Below are 12980 nucleotides of genomic sequence, written 5' to 3' on the forward strand. Positions count from 1 at the left end.
CAATATGACGTGCAAATAAATGAAGCAAATTCGTCATCGAAATCTTTTCCTGATCAATTATGCTTTTACAGCGATATAAAATATACTTGATATTACTTCGTATCTCGAGAAGCGAGAAAGTTAATAAGAAATTACACGAATATTAAAACGTGGATAAATGATATATTTTCGCAGTCTCGACGATCCGCAAGAAACGAAGACGCGTCACACTGTATCGTTGAATGTAAAGTACAAAAAAAAAAAAAAGAAAACAGAAACACTCCCTTTCACCAGTGGTTATAAGTTCTTTTTTCACATCATACTTTGTACAATAGAACAACGATTAATTCGGGCCGATTATCTCAGATTACTGTAGAACCGTCTTATAATTATTTTTACAAGGTTTCCCTATTCATTAAAAACGATCTCGGGCACGCCCCGATCGAACGACGAGGACGTCACCGTCGAGTGACGATAAGACGAGGGATAGTACAAAATTAAAATTCGTTTCCGTTTGTCGAATGTCGCACCTCGCGAACGAACTAGCCAACCGTAAGTTGGCTATCCGAGGTACTACGAGCTTTTAAATATCTAAGGAGATGCTTAAGGTACTTGTAAAGTCTTTATTCGTCTGCTCCTCTATGTCTCTCTCTTTCCCCCTTTCGCTTTTTTCCACCGTTCTCGTCCTCCCCTTCTATTATTTTCCTTTTATTCCTATTCATCGACGATTTTGTTGTTCGAGCCTTTACTCCCGTCGTCTCTGGGACGAAACGATCTGATCGGATCGTTAATGAGTCACTTTCAAAGTGTCTCCCCTGGCTCCTCGGCTATGTCTTTCAGCTCGATCTCCTCGTCGAAGATCTTTACGTCTTTCACGAAATACCAGACACCCACATCAAACAACGTGCCGATCGTTACGAAGCCTGTGGAAAGAATATTGTAAAATTAATCGGACTATCGACGGGGGACAAATTATTGGGATTCGCGACAGCTCGAAATAATTAGGGGATCTTCCATTCGAGTGCTTTCATTGGTTAGATCTTCGCAGGTTTCCAAGCTGCAACGTTCCTTTTATTTAATAATGTCGACTCGATTGCGGGTGTAATTTTCTGTAGGAGCATCGCAAACATAGATTTCTTGTTAGAAATGTGCAACGATTATTCATCCGAATTATAGAAAAATCTCCTAATCGATTCGAGGCCTGTGGAAGGAAAATTGAACTAACTGGCTGCGGTAAAGTTCAGCAGGTATCGCAATGTCTCGCCGTTGTAGAGCCAACAGTTTCCTGTTCCTGAACATGTCTTTCCCCAAACGAGGCAGGTTTTATCTGAAAAGAAAAATGTATTTTGTTCAGCCTATATCTGGGTATATCTTAACAAATAAACAATCTTTGATTTCGAAACGTCTTACGGAACTTACCTAAAATAAATCCGAATAATATAGGGGAAGGTATGAATGCGAATAAGCTCATAATAGTTAATCCAAAACCCATTGCCACCGTCTTGTCCTTCTCGTCGACGCATCTGACGGAGACCAGGAAGTTCGACGCCCTTCCAGTGGCGCCGCTGAACTTGAGGAGACAAACCACGGCCAGGAAGACGTAAAATTTGTGCATACAATCCACAGGACAGGCACCTGGGACCGCGGTGCCTAAAGATGGCGGCCCATCGGGCTCGGTGGTCTCGGACGGAATTTCCGTTGTGTGCGCCGACGTGTTGTTCGAGTATAAGTGCGCCAATGACCGTGCATACTTCGGCTTGACGCAGCTGCACTCTGTGTATATCTTGCTGCTATTACTGTGAACCTGCAAGTGAATTCGTCCGATAACAACGATGTGAGAAACTGTGTTCGTTATCAAATAGCTCGGTCATCTTTAATTGTGGCGCCACTAAGTCGGTCGTGACGGTTTCTGGTAAAACTCTGTATTAAATCTGAATAAAGTCACCTACGTCTGATCGCAATTGAAGGTATGCCGATTAGAGGATAAAGCTAACGAACCGATGAAACAGTTTTGCACCTTTAAGTTTCGACATCCAGCGTGACAGGCTGAGATGAAGGTTTGACCATGTTCCGAGCAGACAGGGTTGTAAGTAACGTAGTCGCAGTGGCATTGCTCGTTGCACGGGAGGAGCGTTTTCAGTGCGCCGTCCGATTGAACGGCGATTTGATTATCGTTGGCGGAGCACCCGAGGAAAGCGTAAGAAATCATTCCCAGCACGGATATGGCCCCCACCATCACGTTCCAGGCGGCCAAGTATCTGGCTTTGGGTTTGTACTTGGAGATGACTAAACCGGAAAGGAGGATCCCAAAGGCGCTGAACACCAGGCCGACCGTTCCAGTGATCAACGAGGAGACAGAGGCTGACTGCTTGTACTGCGTCTCGATGTATTTAGGCATGAAGATCCAGTAGGGCATGTATCCCATGAAGTAGAAGACAGTCGCCAGGTTGTTGCACATCAGGGTAGTGTTCGTCAACAGGCGCTTGAACGTCCTCATCATGTCTAAGAAGGAGGCAGGCAACTCTGGTTCTTGGTCCGCTTTTAAGTTAGCCGCGGACTTGTTTCGCTCCGAGGCCAACACCTTGCGGGCTGCTGCCCTGGGTAGCGTCTTCGGGAACAGCGCGATTATGCTCGCGAAGACGAACAGAAGAATCGCCAGGATGATCCATCCCAGCCACCAGGCACCCAACCATCTGTTGACGTACCAGACAGGTTTAAAAGATTGCTTCGAGTGTTTTTACGTTGATCACTATACCTTGGATCCTGTGTCGTGATGGTGGGCGTCAGAGTTGGGCTGATGTAGAACTTAAGGGCGAACGAAGCCAGACCGTAACCAATGGCTGGCCCCAGCATTCTTAGGAAATACGAGAAGCTGATCAACGCCGGTGTCTTCGACTTCTGTATGTTATCGTCCATGTACGACACTCCCAGGGTATAATATAGCGATCCGCCAATACCTGACACTAGCTGCGCTATGAACAGCAACACCTGGGGCGCGAAGTTTCCGTCCGTCTCGTCGCACTCCTTTTCGCGGTTCTCCTGCCCTAGGCATAGGAACTTTCGCTGTTTGTCAGGGATCTGACTCGTGTTCAGGCTCCTTGGTTTCGCTCCGTATTCCTTCGTGAGCAGAAGAGCGTCCTCGCCAGGGCCGTACAAAAAATGCGGCAGCATCGTCATGCAGCAAAATAGGACAACCTGAGGAACAAAATAATCGTGAGGAACGAAACAATCATTCTTGATAAATGTTTAACGCAACGTATCATGGAACGGCTGATAATTAATTAATATTGGTTGTAGCTATCTACTACCGACTTTCGAAACGCTGGTTATATTTGGTATTCACTATTTATCGATCGATTGAAATTGTCTGTAAAAATGTTTTTGCTCCGGTCTTGTTTTCCTAAGGTTTACTACGATATAAAAAATGAATGTTTAAAGAACCTTCGATATTACACACTTGCAGAATATATTTTTCCATATGTTTACATTAATCCTCGTGTCTTCTGATATTTAGATTGCGATCATCAAATAAGATCAATCTTGGAAAATGCCATAGGATCTTTTTTTTTTTTCAGGTCTTGTGTTCGAGATTGCAATGCTTGTTAAACACCGCTGTCTACATGACTTATTTACCGAGACGTTATCTGAACGATTGCTCTGATAGTAATTCATCGAGCATCTAACTGTCTCACGCGAGAGAAATCGAGATTAATTGATTTGACGTCTTGGAAATGCTTCTGAAATCATGTTTCGACGATAATGGAAACGGAGCCGAACGTATCATAGACCGTTTAGTGGTGTTTAGAGATTATTAAACAATAATTAGTTTGTCTGCAACGATTTTTATGATCATCGAGCAGAAAACTGACGGTTTTCAATTTACCAAATAAATTCATATTAAAATTTCCAATTCGAATAAAATTTGTTTTGCCGCCGTTTGCTGTTCATTAGTTACTCGTAAGTAGAAAGTATGCAATTAAAAACGAAATCGGATAGAAGGTGAAACAGGTGGTGCCGCGTGAATCCGTAAGCAGACGCAAATTGTTTCGAACGTAATTACTGAAAATACGTGACAGCGAGTTGTTTCACGCACACCGACAGCGTCTTTTCACTGTTCAATGAATGAAGCGCTTAGCTAAGCACACGGTGGCGAGAGTACGATGGTAAGAGGCGTGAATGAGCGTAGAGCTACGATTTCAACGCTTCCTAATTTAATTAAGAACCGACCAACCGGTGGGTTATGACGTCTCCTAGTTCATTCTTCGGGGCGTGTGCCGACAGCTGATACTTTTCTCTGCATTCCTCAAGCTTCGAGGAAGACCGTGACAGGAGGAAAGAAAAGGGGGGGTCAGAAAATTGCCATATTAATTATTCTTTAGCGAAAATTCGAGTCGGAGCATTCGCGATATTAAATAGTAAAATAAGAAAATAGTCGTAGATTTTCAGACGCTTTTAGAAAAACAAATTATTTCTTAGGGGAAGTTTCAGGCTTCTAAATACGAGAAAACGTAAATGTAAATGATTTTGTCGAAACTTACAGTGTAGATGCCAAACGCGATCCATCGAGGCCTGTGACCCCTTCCTGCGTAATAAGACAGGACCACCGATACGAACAATTGCGAGATATCGTTGCCCACGGTGATAAGACCTAAACAAAAATTACACGTCTAATATTAGCGAACAATTAATCGGTCGAGTCTATTGATTCGCGATATGAAATCAATATGCGTTGTTGCGCCGATTTTTCGTTTCTTTCTGCTAGAATCAGGTGCAACATATTAAAAGATCAAAGTGTATAACAACAACCAAAAGCGTGTTTTCTTTACCCTGTCTCGACCCAAAATTAACCAAAGACTCTCCAGGCCGCATACCCTCGAACATTAAAATTTCAACTCCGTATCTTCCATCGACTCGACCCAAAAAAATTCCCAAAGTTACGCGAAACGTCGATCGATTTACCTGTGGTCTTCGAGGGTATCTTGAACCTCTTCTCGATGGTGGTGATGGTGCCGTTGAAATACGCGTAACTGGCCGAGAATATGCACCCTAGTACACCGTAAAGGAACACGTAGGCTTTCTTGTTCGCGAATCTCTGCAAGTTGGGACCTTTTAGGAACCAGATGCCGCAGGAGGTGTCGTCCGTGATGGGTAGCTCCCTGAACACGTCCTCGAGGCCTCTGGAGCTAGGCGTCGTGGGCGTCGTCGGGGTCGTCGGTGGCGTCGATGGAACCCTCAACAGCTTCAGGCTCTCCGGCCCGTTCTTCTCGTGGTTGCTCGTGTTATTCTTCATCTTCGTCTGCGACGCAGCTTCCCAAACAACCCCCGCTCTCCGTTAGCCGCGAGATCTGTCTGACCTCAATCGCTGGTCGCACGTTTTTGTTGTACCTCCGCCGTCCTCGCGGCCCTTGGCATCGCTCTTTTTGGGGAATCGTTCGCATTAGTGGCGAAGAAGCGAATTTTCGAATATTATTACGCAGGGTGGAAGAATAAATAATTACTGGCGTGATTCGTTTTGTACGAGGAATGCATATTATGTCTAAGAACGTATAGAAGAATATATTATATTAGTGTTGAATATATATATATATGTATGTATGTATTAGTCTGGCATAGAGGTATAATATTTAGATTCAGATAATTATCATTTCTTCTTAGTGATAGTCACAGAACTATGAAAAAAAATAGTGATAATATGTAAGTATAATAATAATAATAATAATAATAATATTGTTATAAGTATCAAGAATAAATGATTATCCGAGTCCAAACATGTGACATCGTCCAAACTAACCCAACCCGGACAATTACGAGCGAAAGATAATGGTTTGGATTCGTCTAATTTCATCTCCAAAAACAATACAGTAATCCGTCGATATAACTGCACGATTCCTCGACACTGTTTATCTTTAGTTATCGCGAGCCACTCGTCGATTCGCTTAACTGATGGCTGAGTAAACAAAACTGGGTCAGTCGGCGAGCAATATAATTAAAGAAAAGTAAAACTATATCGAAGAACGTTTTTCTGACATGTTAAAAAAGAAACAAAATTGGAGGTACGATTACTCACGATTATTCCGTTTTTAAGAATGCAGTTTTCTAACCTTATTCTTTCTTCTCAACATGTCACAGAGGAATAGATAACCATATTTTCTTTCCCATCGAAATCGGCGATGTCGCCATTAAGATAAACTAATTAATTACCTTTTCCTTGAATTCGAACCGCCCTCCTCCCTGTGTTGGTTCCGCTCGACTTCCGATCTCCGTTCCTAGGTCACGTGTTCTCCATGTTTCGATACCGCGTGGTTAAACTCGATCGTGCTTCACCTTGGTTCGCGTATCGTTTCGCCGTCACCTACGAATTCGGAGAATCAAAACTCCAAGTTTCCGTTTCCGACGACGATAACCGAAGCTTTGATTAGATGAGCGAAAATATCGACAGGATACATTTTGGACGAAATCTCGACGTGACGTTCGACGACGTGTGATTGACAAATGACTGGCGGGAAACGATATTAGGGAAAAGGGAAAAGGGAAATGCTTCGTGAGATTTATATCCATTGACAATACTCTCGTATAAATATCCTATTTATTTATCTAAATATCAACGATAAAAGAAATATCGCACCGTTTAGGAGATAAGGCATGCTTTTCTTTAACTTTCAATTCATCATGTGAAGTTGTAAAAATATGAATCTGCGTGAATATCTGCGAGCTACTCGTTATGTCATGAAAAAGATGTATGTTTTGCTTTTTCTTAGCGGAAGAAAAATTTCTTCAATAGACATAGAGGGTGCGAATACTTGTGAGACTGATTGTATATTCAAAAGATGAGTACCGGTATCCTCAAAATTTTTATTTAGAATATAAACGCCAATTTTGACTGTAAAAAGCCAAAGAGACAAGAAAACAGATAGTTAAAACAATGCTACCCCCATTGATTCCTTGATCCTCGAAATAAATTTAAACGAAAACTTCTTCCTCAATGGTTACCAACACTCTCCGAACGTCACACATATCCCCCAAAGATCATAAACTTCGAACCAGTAATTTTACCATAAAAATCGAAGAAGCAACTAGCAAAAACGAGGCTTCACCCTTCGATTCCTCGATCCTCAAGATCAATTCGAACGAAGACATCGACACCCCCTGAATATAAACCATATTCTTGAAAAATCATGTACTCCATAAACCGACAATCCTATACCTGTCAGATCTGTCTCCAACCATAAAATACAAAATAATACCTCGTCGATCATTCCTCACTTCGCACAACCGAGGCCTAGTCGGTCACCTCGGCTAATTTTCCGGCTTCGGAAAGTAAAATAAAAATCGCGGTACGCCGAACAACACAGAAACGTAATAGCACGTACCGTGGGTCGGTCGAGAGCGAGAGCTGATAGTTTCCAAGATCCCGCTGGAACTGCGATCCCCCCGGAAACTTGCTCGTGGTCCACGGAGAATGGACGCGGGTCTCGTTTAACGCGGCGGTGGCTGCGGGCGCGATTTCCGGCGAACGAAACGCGAATCTCGTGTCCGAAAACGTACGTTATCCCGTCCCAACTGGAATTAGTCGGTCTTCCGCAGCGCGACAAAGACGGTGGTCCTCCTGCGGATCCCCACTATCGACCCTGAAGACAGCCGATCGGACGACGAGAGGATCACGACGCGGAGAACTGTGATGCACCTATGGTACCTCGGTTCGCGTTGCTGTTATCAAGCGGGCACATTTTCTGCCTCTCTTGCAATCACTTCGTACCTCCCCCTCCCTCCCCTTCTTCGCTACTTCGTGTCTTCTATCCCGCTCGGAGGTTCCTATCGGTCTAACTCTCTTCCTCCATCCAGCGCGCTTCTATTTCTATTGCTCTCCGTTCGTAGAACGAGCGTGCGCCGGTCCTCGTCCCACTCGCTCGTCTCGAATCCCCGTTTGATAATATTTACCCACGGTGGCGTATCGATAATGCCTACCTGTCCTGCGGTAGGAGTACTCCGATTTCAGGTAGACGGAGGAATTATTATTGTCGCTGGCGAAAATTTGTTGACCGACGGGGTGACAGAGGCGTTTTCGAGGGTTGGGAGGTGGATGGAGGTTGTTGGTTGGGATGAGGGTAGCGGGGATGAGTAGTAGGGACCTTCGATCGAAGACGTAGAATTTTTACGATTTTTTGGAACTAATCTTGATGGAACAGTGGCGAGTGAGGTATTTGAGAGTTTTGATTTGGATGTAGATCCTTGGGTGAAATTGGCATCCGATGGAAATTTGGTTGAGCGAGTAAAATTGTAGTAAACTTAATTCAACTGCTTTGAAGGGTGGTTCGCACCAACCTCTTCAAGGTTCCACGTTTTGCAACAAGGTTGAGGAGGGAAGATGCCAGTTCTCAGCAAGAATAGACGAGATCTCAGCTTTGGGTATGGTGTCTATGCTCGTTTCTAGTCAACCTCCGAGAGCAGAGGCTCACATTGTGAACCCATTATGATTTAATAGAGCCGACGTGATGTACACACACGCGCACACAAACGCGCTTGGTAAACTCTTCCGTCTATTCCCGCGCATTGCTAATGGCGCACACCAAACAGCTATACCGCTAATAGCCGGCGGTTAATTGCTGAAATTTAATTTTCGACCGAAGAACGGATCGGTCTCCGACCGCCTCGCCGTAGTTGTTTTGACATTGAAACGTTTCGCTGGCTACTCCGCTGGCGCACATTTTTCATCTCCTCTGATTTTCATCGATTTAAGTACTTTTACATTCGATCATGCGTAGCTTATGTCTCAACCTAATGGTCACTGCAATCTACCTTTCTTGCAAGTAAAATAATCCTCAAAATTTGAACCAACTGATGCTGCACGTAAATCACTTTCACATTCTTTATATAAAATATTTTATCCATTGGACATTAGTATACATTAGTATACATTAGTTGTATACATTACAACTACGTTTAATATATCGTTGACTATTTTCACATAATCTTCCATATACTCCAAATTCACACTAAGCCAACACTTGACTTACTTGAATCCGACATATTTAACAAATTTCTCCGGTTAAACCGTACCTTTAATAAATTATTTAATTTCAATTTTTACACTCCAACCCTATTTTAATTAAAAAAGTATTAAAAAATATCACATTCAAAGGCCAGGCAAATAAATAAAAACGTTTCCTACGAACGAGCCACTTCACTTTTTTTTTTTTGGACAAACGGTAGACGGTGTTTAGCCTGGGCAAACAGTTTTCGGTAACCTCGTAACAAGAAAAGTGGAGGGCATTGTGAAATCGATTAAAATCTTGTTATCGCGACGGCTGAGATAATTAAACGGCATTAATAACCCGCGCCTGAATATCGAATGCTTGTGTGGGAGATGACGTTAACGTAACTTGTTGGCGCGTGCCCCTACGATCATCGAACGAGGTGAATTCGACTGGTAAATAGGAACAATTACAGCAATAATAATACCTCTTCGTTGCACTAGAGTTGTATACAATGTACAGAGAGGTATCGAGCAGAGGAATAATCTATTGACGTAAAGCTGACGATAAGATAGAGATAAAGTGAAGATAACGTCAAACGTCATTAGAAAGGAGAAAAAGAACTATTTTTACAGCACAATTAAATAGCGAGACATCTCCGAGAGAAGCTACGTTAAAGAAACATTACTTTTGTAACAGAGTCAAATCTCGAAGAATGTAAGAAAAGGTGCGTTAGAAGAGAATTATTCTTCTTACGAAACTAAATATGATTAGCGAGGGAAATAGTTGTCTTACTTCAGCATTGTTATCAATCTCTGAATATAGAAGTGTGAGAGCGATAGAGAAATATGAGCAAAGTTTGATTCGTATAATTGATGATCGAGTAGAGCTTGGACAAGCTTCGTATTCGAACAGAAGATATAAAATGATTGTATAATTAAAATTCTAATTTGTATTGAATCAGCGACGATAAATAATTGAATCCTTCTTATCTTTTATTCAATATTTGTGATTTTTCAGCAGATAAGATTTTTGCCTATCTGCAGAAAGGTCGACTAGTGTATCGCCAGATAATCGCAAAATTCTTATCTAAATAAAAAAATTCCATATAAGAACATTTTATTCGTTTACGTTACTTGTATCAAATAAATTAGAATTTGAATTACAGAAGATTGATCCCGCGAGGTGACGCACCGCGACCATAACTTCACCTACTCCCGTTCCGGGAAGCAAACCCTAGATTTGTTAGAAAACGATCCCATCACGACGCACGTGTATTTACAAACGCATACCAAATGTTTTGTCCGTCGGCGAAAATTTACATCTAAGATAAGGCAATAATAAATTAGAACAGAATCTTATCTCGCCCGTCACACGAAACGAACGATTTGATCCCTTCGCTTCTTTTTAATCCAACCTTTAAACAATCTCTAATACTTTTACACAAACGACGAAACGTCGATCTTCCGTCTTCCTCTATACGTACCTGTACCTAAACAAAATCGTAACTTTGTCTGATGGTTGTACAATGTTTAGAAAATTGCGTCTCAGACGTGTAAGGTGTCTGAACCGAATTAACCATTCTCAGAATTTTTGCCCGGCCGCCTGTTTGATCCGCCATAAAGCATGATAAAATTTTGTACACATAGTAGAACACGCAGATATCTTTCCAGCATCGACGCTTTGTTACCGAGCTACTGTTCGGATTCGATTGTCTGTCCTGTTAAAAATATACCTAAGCCTATCGTTGGAATATAGAGAGTAATTAAAAAACGATTTCATGCGAATCGGACCAAAGTAGTAAGAATTATAGGCAAATCTCAAACAGATTTTTAATTTTATTTATTCTATAATTAATAACGTATGTATTCGTGTATGAACAATACATGAAACGAAAAATCTTCGTAATACAATGATTCGTAATGTAATGAAAAATAATTTTCTGAATATCGTCGTTGCAGGTACCTGTTCGCATTCATAATATGTATGTTTGTGATATCCTTACAACTCCTCTCAATTTCGCCTAATCTAGATGAAATCTTTTCCCAGTTACTCTTTATATTCTAACAAAAAGTACAGGCTGTTTGATTTATCTAAATATCGATTATAATTGTTATTAAAAAAATCATGACAAATTCGATTTGTAAATGGAGATGCAAATATGTAGAAACTTTATCATAATTTGATTCTTCTACAACTTGCAAAATTACTCTGGGAAGCGTTCGCAGATGTCTTGCCAAATTTATGACATGTAGACGGAGTATGACGTTGACCATGCTACCCAGCCGTACGACTTCGTTGTCACGATGGTAAGAGAATTGAAAATCCATCATGATATACGAATCAGTTCATCGTACCTGCTATTTACACGGTTCAACATCGACTCGGGCGACATTTGTACGAAACCGAGCGACGCCAGATCTGCGTGACGTCGCTAGAACCATCGGTGCCGGTTTTATCGTAACAAACAAAACGGCTCGACTGATACATGCATGAGGTTTTTAATTACGTCTACTCATCGCGCGACGTGTTTACAAAAAGCAAACGTCGTAAAAATTAAAACTCGAATTTTGCTAGGTATACTCTGGACAGGTATACGAATCACTCTAGTACAAGACGAACTTTGATGGTATAAATTTGAAATTCTGGAAAAATTATGTATACTAATGTTACCTGCTTCATTCTAATTTTATCAATTTTGTAGGTACAGTCGTTATAAAATTTTAAGAAATAAACGATTGTGTAACGCCATAGGTAAAACATTTTTAAATATAATTTATGACCAACCGCGACAAACTATACTCATTCATATGAGAAAGAAGATGACGAAGTAAATTTTGTTTTCCTGTATTATTGTATTTTATTTAAATTTTTTCATTTTACATTTATTCATATTTACGTAGTCCAAACTATGCAACTTTGCTGAATAACTAGAAACGCATGCGGTCCAACCTTAATTCTAGATTTGAATTTTAAAAGGACGTCAGCAATCAGTAGTTGTGCAAATTAAATATCTGAGGTAGATAATATAGTGATTTACTACTTACAGCAGAATGACTATGGACCTTTCGATCTACTATCTAACTCTAAATATTTGACGGTTAACTAACACTATCGCCAACACCAAACTGCAAATAATGACTGAGGTGACGAAGTGAGTAGTTCGATCATCTATTTTCCACAGTAGACACAACTTGTAATACCAATCGCACCTAACGAATTTTCCCTAAATCTCCAACAGCAATATTATAAACCTTATTATGTTCCTATAAGAAATCATATAACTCCTACACCTACACTCCTCTTCACCAATATAAAAATGAGATAGTACTTGATTCGACATAAATTAAAGAAACAAATTGACTAATTCATCCTCGGATCAACTGAACTCTACCAGTTTCACAAAAGTGTCGCGTAAAGACGTAAATATCGATGTTGAATTGTTTACACAACTGGGAATCCCCATGTTTGATCGCAATTGGAACTGCTTCTGCAGCGCTGTATGTACATAATGCACTTCCACGAGCATTGGCGCAATTTGTTTATCGCGTTCAACGTTAGTTTTCTTCGGGTGTGTACGCGTGTGAACATTTCCGATTATTTAAAAGCTTGATATTTTAATTATAAATATTAACGAACAGAATTTTTACAATTAACCACGTCCATTATAAGTTTCTCATCACGTTCAACAACTATCGTTCCTGATTCGTTTGGACGTGTAAGTGTGAAGTTCAGATCCTATTTCCTCGAACAAATATCGAAAATGGCCATTTTCGAACGTTGTCCTCTCGTTAGACGGCGCTGAACGCCACAACCCACGCGCTTTGCTGAATTACGCAGCATTCGTAGTATAAAAGTATCAAGGCCGGACGAGTTACATTAGAATCATTATTATTACTCACAGCTAATGCCAATCGCCGTTTTTCTCCGGGGCGAATGGCCTTTTATCGTCCACGTGCAACGCGCAATTCCTTCATCTTGGCATTGTTTTACGGTGTCTCCTTTATTCTTCAAAATATTAAATAATAA

The 12980-nt window shown here is 41.2% G+C and overlaps 1 protein-coding gene across 2 annotated transcripts; it reads right to left on the bottom strand.

Moving 5' to 3' along the window:
• Nucleotides 1-140: 140 nt before the first annotated feature.
• Nucleotides 141-8271, bottom strand: LOC128876646 (solute carrier organic anion transporter family member 74D). Of its 2 annotated transcripts, none has more exons than XM_054123167.1 (9): nt 7350-8271; nt 6181-6331; nt 4939-5395; nt 4518-4627; nt 2735-3174; nt 1997-2672; nt 1399-1783; nt 1205-1306; nt 141-902 (listed from the first exon to the last, which is right to left on the bottom strand). In XM_054123167.1, exons 3-9 carry the CDS (start codon nt 5267-5269, stop codon nt 781-783), a joined length of 2166 nt encoding a protein of 721 aa, XP_053979142.1. In that variant the 5' UTR covers nt 5270-5395; nt 6181-6331; nt 7350-8271; the 3' UTR covers nt 141-780. The 2 variants fall into 2 exon arrangements, with proteins under 2 accessions (XP_053979142.1, XP_053979143.1); XM_054123168.1 differs by lacking the exon at nt 7350-8271 and adding an exon at nt 7224-7244.
• Between the last annotated feature and the right edge of the window lie 4709 nt (nt 8272-12980).

Source organism: Hylaeus volcanicus, chromosome 5 (assembly GCF_026283585.1).
Source record: "Hylaeus volcanicus isolate JK05 chromosome 5, UHH_iyHylVolc1.0_haploid, whole genome shotgun sequence".
Lineage (NCBI taxonomy): Eukaryota > Metazoa > Arthropoda > Insecta > Hymenoptera > Colletidae > Hylaeus > Hylaeus volcanicus.

Coding starts and splice junctions, on each gene's coding strand:
- LOC128876646 (XM_054123167.1), bottom strand. CDS start 5,269: ATGAAGAATAACACGAGCAACCACGAGAAGAACGGGCCGGAGAGCCTG. Junction 3,175..4,517: donor TCGCGTTTGGCATCTACACT/GTAAGTTTCGAC, acceptor TTTGTTCCTCAG/GTTGTCCTATTTTGCTGCAT. Junction 1,307..1,398: donor ATTATTCGGATTTATTTTAG/GTAAGTTCCGTA, acceptor TTTTCTTTTCAG/ATAAAACCTGCCTCGTTTGG.